Source organism: Adiantum capillus-veneris, chromosome 6 (genome assembly GCF_014529385.1).
Source record: "Adiantum capillus-veneris isolate H3 chromosome 6, ASM1452938v2, whole genome shotgun sequence".
Classification (NCBI taxonomy): domain Eukaryota; kingdom Viridiplantae; phylum Streptophyta; class Polypodiopsida; order Polypodiales; family Pteridaceae; genus Adiantum; species Adiantum capillus-veneris.
In genome coordinates this window covers 1,890,925-1,901,505 of record NC_140936.1, presented here as the reverse complement: position 1 = coordinate 1,901,505, position 10,581 = coordinate 1,890,925, and the positions used below count along the sequence as shown (strand labels likewise).

At 43.5% G+C, this 10,581-nt stretch overlaps 1 protein-coding gene across 1 annotated transcript; it reads right to left on the bottom strand.

Moving 5' to 3' along the window:
- Window positions 1-2,511: 2,511 nt before the first annotated feature.
- Window positions 2,512-7,122, bottom strand: LOC147455055 (5-methyltetrahydropteroyltriglutamate--homocysteine methyltransferase 1-like). The gene is made up of 15 exons (XM_086513899.1): window positions 6,957-7,122; window positions 5,842-6,211; window positions 5,628-5,715; window positions 5,429-5,556; window positions 5,148-5,339; window positions 4,860-5,062; window positions 4,610-4,773; window positions 4,445-4,525; window positions 4,172-4,338; window positions 3,980-4,085; window positions 3,642-3,892; window positions 3,477-3,549; window positions 3,245-3,373; window positions 2,935-3,156; window positions 2,512-2,847 (listed from the first exon to the last, which is right to left on the bottom strand). The coding sequence occupies exons 2-15, from the start codon at window positions 6,189-6,191 to the stop codon at window positions 2,701-2,703; spliced, it is 2,301 nt and encodes a 766-aa protein (XP_086370025.1). The 5' UTR covers window positions 6,192-6,211; window positions 6,957-7,122; the 3' UTR covers window positions 2,512-2,700.
- Between the last annotated feature and the right edge of the window lie 3,459 nt (window positions 7,123-10,581).

Here is a 10,581-nt window from a genome sequence, read left to right as displayed (position 1 = left end):
TGTTTGGCAATGTGTTTGCTAAAGTTGTAGTGAATGGTGAGTTGACAGATTCTTTTCCTCTAAGAAGATCAGTAAGACAAGGTTGTCCAATGGCTCCCTTGTTGTATGCTATATGTTCAGACGCCTTTGAGTGGCTTACAAAGGATGCAATGGAACACAACAGAATCAATGGGATTAATATTCCACAATCCAATAAAGAGCTTTACCTTCAACAATTTGTTGATGATACTAATGCTCTTTTGTCTTGTGATGCTCAGTCTATAGAAAGCTTTTGGGATTGCATCATCACTTTCTGTGTAGCAAGTGGTTCTCTTATCAACCATAGTAAAACTGATACAAATGTTCTTTAGGGACCCCTTCCCAAATGATTCTAGAAGCTTATGCAAACTAATTTATGATGGACAAGTCTTTAGACTGTTAGGTATTCCCATGGTTTCAAAATTACCTTTTCCCAAAGATGGGAATGGATTTCTAGCAGATTCAAACAAAAACTCTTCAGATGGCAAGGTTACCAACAATCCCTCCCATCCATAGCTTTTGTCCTCCATCATTACATTCTTCCCTCTGTCATCTACTTTTTGGCTTGTTGGCAACTTGCTAAGTATTAGCTAAATAGGATCTACACACTAGCAAGATCATTCTTATAGGGAGGAGACCTTGATCATCCCAAGATTGCAGAAGTCTCATGGGATATTTGTACCTTACCCAAAATCAAGGGTGATCTTGGTATATTCAACCTCAACTTGATGTCTACCAAGCTAGCTAGCAAATGGATTCTGAGATTCATCTCTTCAAAAGATTGTTGGGCCTTGCTACTAAAGAGGAACATATTTAAATTTAAATTTAGAGACTATGAAACTTCAAAGGATGTAGACCTCAAAGAATTGATCCTAGCCCCTAGAGAATTTTTACCATATGGCTCCACATTAGTGTGCAGGTTCTCGATTGCCTGGCAAAAGAGGAAGGAGAAATAGACCCCTTCCAAGGATATTGAAACCAATTTCTTTAATTTTCTAATGGATTCATCGTGGTTTGGTCATTTTGCATATAAAGCAAGGCCCCCATGTTCAAGGAGAGCTCACAAGTGTTCCAAAGCTGGCATTAGAGCCAGGCGAGAACTGCTTGATAATCACAAAAGTAAAGATGCAGCTACCATACAAAGAGAGTATGGGATTTCTCATATTGATGCAACCTAGCTACAAAGAGTATTGGATTTCTCATATGGATGCAACCTAGTGTACTCAAGAGTGCAAGTAGTATTGTCCAAGCACAATTTACATGTAAGGTGTTGTAGGACATGTACAATTTATCTAGGCAAAGACCTTGTGGAAGATGAGCGAGGAGATACATGGTAGGAGGCATTGTGGAAGATCAGCCAAAGCAAAAACTCAACTTCAAATGGAAGATTCAATGGAATGCAAAGCAAAGGACATACAAGTTTTAAGTGTCTTTGAATCTACCCAATAGCCAAGAAGCAAATTTTCTCCTTTAGCTAGGTATTCATCAAGGGGCATGGTGTGGTGAGAGAGCTACAAAGATAGGTATTGGGAATGGAACATGCATCAAATGTACAAACAGGGCTGAAGACATTCCCCACTCGTTCTTCAACTACAAGTGCAATCTTTGAGTAGTACAGGCCCTGAAGAAGTTATCTTGGGAGATCAACCTTCACTTTTTGGATGCAACAGATATTTTGCTAAGTGTCTCCAAGGGGTGGGACATTCCCCTGTGGAACATTTGGGGAGGAGCCATTCTATGGCATCTGTGGAACTCTAGACTGCAAGATGTATTTGCAAGTTCTCTCAACACCCATGATCTTGATTTGTCCAAGCTGGTAATTTCGCTTTGTGAAGAGAATCAAAGTTCCTGATATTTTCTCCTCGAGCTATGTAATTCAAAGAAACCCACTGGACGCAATGGAGAACCAAGGCCCCCCCTTTTTTTGTAGTGCCACTAGACTCAAAATGAGAGACACCCCTTAACTGGTGTTTGATAGTATCTCTTTGCAGTTATCTTTCTTTAATACAATTCCACTCAAAAAAAAAAAAAAACAAGCAGAGCAAAAGTACAACCATCTTAGGAATTCAAACAAGTAATAAATGAGTTTCAACTTGGTGAAGCAAAATAGCTTTGGAATAGGAAGAGCCCACCTTTTCAATCAAGGTTTCACACTGCTTAGTCGCCTCTATAATCAAAGCACATCCCATCATGTTATGGAGTTTTCACCAGGACATTTTATGATGACAAGCCACTGTTTCAGATTAACTTCAGCCATGCTAGATTTTCGTAGCAGCATAATCAGACTCTAGAAAAGAAGCCCCCTCTTAAAACTTTGGCCGATGCACTTAAGGACTTTAAATGCTCGATGACAGAGACCCTGATCTTGAAAGACAAGTTTTCAATAAAAAGCTTCTGTGCATTTTTCTTATCTTCTTTCTTGATGTAATTATATCAAACACAATTTCTCTCTCTCTCTCTCTCTCTCTCTCTCTCTCTCTCAAAACTGGCGCACGCCGCTGAACATCTTTGCTAAATAACCCGCATTGCACCCTTGGCCAACTGAGTTAGGTAAGTACACAATGAGTAGAATGGTAAAAGAATATGAATATAGTTAAGTAAAGCTAAAACAGCAAGGCCAAAGAATCATGGTAACTACTGGATTTGACCAACCTACACCCACAATAACTGTGAACAAAGAATTTAGTTCGTGCTGGCAAGCTCTGCACGAAGCTTTTTGGCAGCCTCAACCATGTTAATAAGAGCAGGCTTGACTTCTCCATACTTTCTCGTCTTCAAACCACAGTCAGGGTTGACCCACAACACCTTCGACTCCAAGACATCCAGCATCTGTTGTGGAACAGGTTAAGAAAATTTCTAGCAAGCCCAATTCTAGAAAAGGGAAAAAACAGACAAAACATTTGCAATACTTCTTACCTTTCGAATGCGATCAGCAATCTCCTCAGTATCAGGCACCCTCGGGGAATGAATATCATAGACTCCAGGACCAATACCAGCACCATACTTGACACCATCTCTAAAGACTCTAAGAAGCTTCTCATCAGAGCGAGAGTTCTCAATTGTGATGACATCGGCATCCATGTCAATTATGGAATGGATGATATCATTGAAATGGGAGTAGCACATGTGTGTATGAATCTATATCGGTCACAAATGTTCAGTCAATATAGAATGGTAGACCTTTATTCTACAAAACAATCACAAGAAAATACATGACAGTTTCTACCTGTGTTGTGTCCTTCACCCCACAGTTGGTAATTCTAAATGAATGCACTGCCCAATTCAAATAATGAGCTTGTTCCAATTTCCTTAGAGGAAGACCCTCCCTCAAAGCGGCCTCATCAATTTGAATCACCTGAAAAGGTAAAACCCCTATTTTGTCACAAGTTGAGACCGTTTCACAGACCTTAAAGGCCTTCAAAATGGATGAATCTTATACAGAAGCATAGGGTACATACATTTATTCCAGCAGCTTCGAGGTCTTCCACTTCATCCTTGATAGCTAGGGCAATCTGATAGCAGGTCTCCGACCTGCTCACATTTACAAGTTAAACGTGTTGGTTGCAACTACATGGCTCCTACACTCCACTTACTTTGATTTTAAAGATAAGATGAAAGCTCACCGTGGTTGATCATTCCTCACAAAAGACCAATTCAAAATTGTCACAGGCCCTGTAAGCATTCCTTTCATAGGCCTAGCTGTCAAGCTCTGTGCATACTTGGACCAGAAAACAGTCATAGCTGAAGGACGGCTCACATCTCCAAAAATGACAGGAGGCTTCACACAACGAGAGCCATATGACTGCACCCAACCATTTTCGGTGAAAGCAAACCCCTTTAACTGTTCTCCAAAGTACTCCACCATGTCATTCCTCTGTTCAAAAATACTTCGTAAGAAATACTAAATGCATAGAAAACTATTTTCAAGAATTTAAAAAATGTTTTACTTCAAGGTTTTCACCTCAGGCTCTCCATGTACAAGGACATCAATATCAAGCTCCTCCTGCAGCTTGCACACTTTTGCTATCTCAGCCTGAATAGCCTTGATGTAGGCTTCCTCTGCGATCCTGGAAAACACAAAAACATGTTACTGCTACCAAAAGCAGATAGTATCCTGAACTAGCTAGCTTCCTCAAAACGGGGTAACCCTTACTTCTTGGCTTTGAACTCCCGACGAACTCGGCGCAGCTCTAATGTCTGAGGGAAAGAACCGATTGTAGTGGTGGGTAGGATGGGCAAATGCAGGTGCTTTTGCTGTTCATCCAGTCTGATAGCCACAGGAGTAGCCCTCCGGTGCTCACTTCCATGAAGGTCCTTGGCCTGCCCATAAGATGACAACAAGTTGGCAACAGAAAGGACAATAGATCTTAGAGCATGCAGCAAAACAGAGTCTAAGCAACGCAGTTAGTTGCATAGATACACATACTAATCTCTGCACTGCAGCATCATTAACTCTTGGGGATGACTTTCTAGAAGCCTGGGCAGCCGCATTTGATGAGAAAAACTCCTGGAAAACAAATAACAACTTGCATGAGATTCCATGCGTGCAAGCAAGCATGTTTGTGGCTTACGAAAGAAGTACATAGCTCACCTCATCCTTCTTGCCAGCAAGGGCATTAGCAAGGGCAACGACTTCCAGAACTTTTTGAGCTGCAAAAGCGAGCCAAGACTTCAGTTCTGCATCTAGCTTGCTCTCATTCTTGAGATCCACAGCAGTGTGAAGAAGAGAAGAGGAGGTTGAAACGACAACTCTGTCTGCAGGGGCAAAAAATCAAACACTTAGCTGTTGCAATGTGGCTAGAGCAAAACTGATTTAGAATCAGGAACACTCAAGCGCAAACCTTTCCCCAAGGATGCAGTCAACTCCTTCAGTAAACTCAGTGATGCAACCAAATTATTAGCCCAGATATTACGGCCATCAACAACACCAGCAAATAAAACCTTCCCATCAGGAAGTCCATGTTCCTTGATAAGACTCAAAGTTTTCTCGCCTCTAACAAGGTCAACTCCGATGGCAGACACATGCTCAAGGCCTACTACAGTCCTGTCCAAAACAACCCACGCACATTGAAGTAGCTGGGTAGGAAAAAAAATTTGGCCTAGTAAAAAAAAACTAACATCTATCTTACTTGAAAGCGGTAGCGGGTATGTCTGCGAAGTAAGTCGCCAACAATAATTTAATGCCACTGAGCTCAGCTCCAAGAACCCCATAAGCATGCTTAAAGGCTTCCAGCTTGTGAGATTCAAGATCAAGAACAAGAGTAGGTTCGTCAAGCTGAACCCATGAAGCCCCCGCTGCTTTCAGCTCGCTGATAATTTCCCTGCAGAATTTCCAGGTAAAGCCATCTTAGAAGTTTGACTTAGAGCACAACCACATAATTGATATTGTGGACCAAAAGCCTTTACATACTTGTATACTGGAAGAATTGAATCAAGCAAGGAGAGACAGCTGAAGGATGTCTCTACACCCTTCCCTGGCTTTGCCAATAGAAGGTATGAAACTGGACCAACCAGAACTGGGACCGTGTCAACGCCGAGCTGTTGACAAAACATGATCAAAACCATAATCATGCAAAAAAAGAATGGTTAAAAAAAACAATGTAACTAACCTCTTTGGCTTCTTTGTATTCTTGAACAGCCTTGTGAGATGAAAGACTGAACTTAGTGTCTGGGCCAAGTTCAGGCACAATGTAATGGCTGAAGAAGTCCATGCACAGGTAAAATCAGGAGAGGACATTGAAAAGGTGGTGATTCAAAGCCATGATTTACAAGGCATTGACTTGAAAATACATATAGACAATGTAGGAGCAATTTGCCACTCACTAGTTGGTATCAAACCACTTTGTCATCTCCATGGCGGGGTTCTTGCTGTTACCACGAGCCATTGAGAAATAGACATCAAACCCAATCTCGCCACCGATCCAGCCATATCGAGGAGGGACAGCGCCTACCAAGGCTGTCGTGTCCAAAACTTGGTCGTAATATGAGAAAGTGTTGCTAGGGATGTAGGTAATGCCTGCGGAGGCCATCTGCTTCCAGATGGAGCACCTCAAATCTTTCGCAACTTGCTCCAAATCAGCTGCTGACGATTTTCCATCCCAAAAGGACTCAAGTGCAAACTTAAGCTCCCTCTTTGGTCCCATACGAGGATAGCCCACCACATGAGAAGCCATATTCACAGGATTGAATAGGCCTGCTAAAGAAAGGAAAATTTCAAGGAGACATCTTCCAGGAAAAACAATTTTAAACTCCACCATCATAAGATCTACTACTAAACTATCTTAAAAACCTCAAAAATCGTGTTGCATGCACCCCAATATCAGGCTGATACAGCAGTAGACAAACGTTTATAAGCTTAACAATCCCCCACATGAAATTCAAACAAAAACTCACCCCAATATCAGGCTGATACAGCAGTAGAGAAACGTTTATCAGCTTAAGAAGATCCCGCATTGAAGTTAAACAAAAGCTCCTACCTACATTGCCTCGGGCATTTGCTAACGAGTACTCAATGTCAAAATGGGATTTTTATTTGCTGTGCTAGTGTGTGAAGGAAATAGTGTGCTTGATTGGCATCAAATGCTCCAGATATGAGGCACTACAAGGTCTCGTGCAGCTAGCTTAATATCTAAATGCAGCAATGACGCCAATACACTACATGCAGTTATGATGGAACACCGAACAAGAAGCTGTGCATGGTTCGCATGCTTCAATTCGGGACTTAATGGAGCTAGAAACCAATTCTGGACTCTCGCTTAGCATGTGGTAAATCCATAAGGAGCTTACCAGATCTAAGGTTCTTGGCCCTCGACATAGGCAATACGAACCGGCCTTATCTAGAAGTTGACAGGAAGGTATATACATGACTAAAGCGCAGTGCAAAGACTCAGATCCAGGAATTGTAGAGAATAAAGAACGAGTACAGAGACGAGGGGCACCTGTAGCACAACGAAGAAACCTGCGCTGCGATGGCGGGACGGAGAAGCTGAGCTTTCCCGAACTTGCGATGGCGAGCGCCTGCGTTGCGGTGTGCTTGCGGTTGCTGATGAGAGGATTTGCAAAAATGGTGGAGGGGGTTTTATAGAGACATGTTAGTGCGCAAGTAATTATGTGCTGGGTGGGTGAGCACAGGAACGAGTAGGTCTGAGAGAGCAGCCTACTACCTTTCACGACCGTATTCATCTAATAGACAATCCTACCACTGGTCCACAGCCCACACTTGTTAAGGAGCACAAGGGGTAGCCCGCCCTAGTCACTAATCAATGGCCCACATTAAGCGTCGTGAGGCGAGTGCAATACGGGCCGTCCGATTGCCATTTGAATTAGGTGTGAACTAAGAGTGAACTCGGGAGGTCTGTGCACCACATTGAACTCGGTGTGAACACGAGGTGAACAAAGTGTGAGCTTGGTGTGAACTGGGGAGAGGTATGCACACCACACCAAATTTGGCGTGAAGTAGGTGTAAACTTGTCCGCGATGTCGCTTACCACACACACCTTTCAACGTATGCACGATAGCCTAGTGGTTAGAGTCAATTTCGTGCGGGAGAGGATAGCGGGTTCAAGCCCCGGATCCAGAAAAGTGGAAATCTTTTGCATTCCCTAGGTAATCCAACGGTCACAATCAACCGGTGATCGTGAACCATTGATCCCACCTCCCAAAAGGAGGTGTCAATTAGTAATGAGGGTTGCCCACCCTTCACACTATCTCGCACGGGCAGCTTCAAATGGGATCTACGGTTGAGATGATTCGGACCGTCAGATGCACATTTGTAAATTCGAGACATTTGGCAAATTCGAAGAGAAAAGTAAATTCGGGTAGGCTTGTAAATTCGGGGCAGTTCGCACCCATGTCTTGAACCTGCGACCTTGCCCATGTGCACTAACCACTACGCCCGCGTGCGTTCGTTGAAATATAGGGAATTCAAGTATGTCATATTGTAAATGTGGGCCGATTAGTAAATTCGGGGCAAATTCGTAAATTCGGGGCAACTGTCGAATCTGACGGTCCACGATTGGCGCGCCCACGTTTTCCTCCTCCACCATTGATCCCACTTGAGCATGCTTGTGTGATATAGTGACGAGGGTAGCCCGCTAGCAAATTCATGACGTGGTGAACACTTTTTGGCTAGCCGTTGGCCGAGAAAGTTCAAGGGCCACCCTCGTCACTATCTCACACGGACTCTTTCACGAGGGGCTTATGGCTCTTGATATTGTTAACCCTCATGGCTCACGGACACCATATCACCTACGACGGACGTTGTATTATTTACTTGGTAGAGTCAGGTACCGGGTTTGTCGGTCCAATAGAAAAAGGGTAAGAGTGATCGCCGATGAGAGGCGCACTCTAACTAGAACATTCAAGGGATTAGTTGTCTAAGCATGGACGCCCAAGTGTGAATGGGGCAAGCTCATATAAAAGTCAATTACACCTAAAATTCACTTATTCTCTCATATGTGCAATTGAAGAGTGCTCTTGCTCCATCTCCATCTTCTTCTTCTTCATCTCCTTGTGTGTGTGTGTGTGTATGCGTGAGAGAGAGAGAGAGTGTGTGTGTGCAATCGAGCATTGCAGCGGCACGACAACGGCGAAGCGGTTGAGCGCGACGTAGCGGCGTCTCCCTCTTCTTCGCGACGAGCAATCCTCCACGACAGCAAGCGTAGAGCGGTGAGTGACACACCATCGCCATCTTTGAGCTTATTAGTTTAAGCTGGTTGTGTGCTTGGAGCCATTTGTGGCTCGCACACAGTGTATCGGCAAGTTCTTCGCATTGACACGTGCGACAAATGCGCACATTTTTGGCGCCACTGCCGGGGAATGCCATACACTAAGCTTGAATGGCACTATGTGCTTCTTTTGTGGTGCAATTTCAATTGTAGGAAGGGTAGGGAAGGAAGGTGTGTGTGTGTCGAGAAGAAGGATTTTGTGTTGCTACTTTGTATTTCTTTGTTAATGAAGTTTTGAAAGGTTACTGTGTTTTCTCTATCCATAAGGAATTAGTATTAAGGTTGTTAGTTCTGTGTAATGCAAAGTACAGTAAGTAGGAAGTAGATCTGTGAGAGCTAATGAAGTGTGTCAGTGTATAACATTAGGTTTATTAGTTGTAAGTAGGTAGGTAGAGTGTGTGTGTGCTCTCGCGCAAGCCATGGCGACCTTATCCTTTAAAAAAATTTAAAAAAAAGTTAAAAAAATTTTAAAGCAGGACCGGGATCGGGAATATCTCCCAGACCCAAACCCAAGCTCACGCTCAGGCCTAGGCCTCAGTCGCCCTTTAAAATTACGTATTTTAGCTTCACACGTAGCTAAAAATCGACTTTTTTGAGGACCAACGGAGCTTCGGGTGACCGAACGTTGTGTTGTAAAGCACACCGTAACCCTTTGAGTGATACGCTCGTTTCAAGCTATCACACACTTTAATCAAAAAAATACATTAAAAAATATTTATTAAAAAAACGAGTGAAAATGGACGCCTAAAAAAGTAAGCGATTAACCTTCGAGGTTATTCGCCGACGCTTGTAGGGTGCCAAAGTCACATGCATCTGCGCTCTGGTTGTGTGCTAGAGACGGAGCAACTAGAGAGAATTTCGACTAACGCAAGTTCTCAATATCCACCTACCTTAGGTTTCAGGCTCTCGACGGGGACCCAAGGTAGTACAAACCAAGACCCGAACATAGCAGCTAGTGACTCTTCCTTTGACTACGATGTCATGGAGGGTTTTCCAATGCCTAATCCCAATAGCTTAAGCCAAGACATGCATGCAATGGGCCCACAGTCCGGACCGAGCATGCTTAGCCGCTTGAAGGAAACCTTTAGTCTATAGAGCCACTCGCTCCGAACATGGAGCTAATGATGTAAATGAGGGGGGTGGGGAAGTAAATTCTCCATTCATGACCAACGTAGACCCTATACCCTTAGAGAATGTGCACGTGAATACTTCATTCACTGCACCTCCTGACTCTTCAAAGCTATTCCCCTTTGAGGTTATATTACTCGATGGTAGAAGTCTTGTCGAAGTGCAAGAGGTTGAGCGATATATCATTGCGGCTAGGGAAAAGGAGATCGAGAGATTACGCAAGACGGAGCAACAAAGAGAGTTGAAAGCGAAAGCCCCTATGTCAATATCCTTGCTAAGAGAGCAATCGAGTGCTCTTGAATTAGTGACCGCTAAGGGCCAACCCCTAGAAAGCAACATTACATCTAGCTCAAAGGAAACCCCTAGCACCTCAATCCTAGATGGAGCGTTCTTAAATAAGAACTGAGAGTACGAACTATAAACAGAAACTCTAACCGATCTATACATAGGTCAACCTATCACGTGGGTTGGTTAGATGTCCTACAATCCACAATGGGTGCTACTAGTGTGGAGGATCAACAACAAAGAGTTTGTGAGGTCATCCATAGGGTCATTGAGCTAGAGAGACAAAACAAGGGGATCAACATGCCTTCAACGGGTCTCATGAGATTCTTGGATACAGGGAAGGCTAAACCACCGACCTTATTGCAAATAGAGACTCCCTCGGTAAGTCCGATGGATCCTCCATATGTTGTTTCTCCAGGAGTCT

Excerpts from the sequence above, each read along its gene's own strand:
- LOC147455055 (XM_086513899.1), bottom strand. The coding sequence starts at position 6,191 with ATGGCTTCTCATGTGGTGGGCTATCCTCGTATGGGACCAAAGAGGGAG. Across the intron at positions 5,063-5,147 it reads ATACCCGCTACCGCTTTCAA|GACTGTAGTAGGCCTTGAGC; the intron begins GTAAGATAGATG and ends TGTTTTGGACAG. Across the intron at positions 2,848-2,934 it reads TTGCTGATCGCATTCGAAAG|ATGCTGGATGTCTTGGAGTC; the intron begins GTAAGAAGTATT and ends GTTCCACAACAG.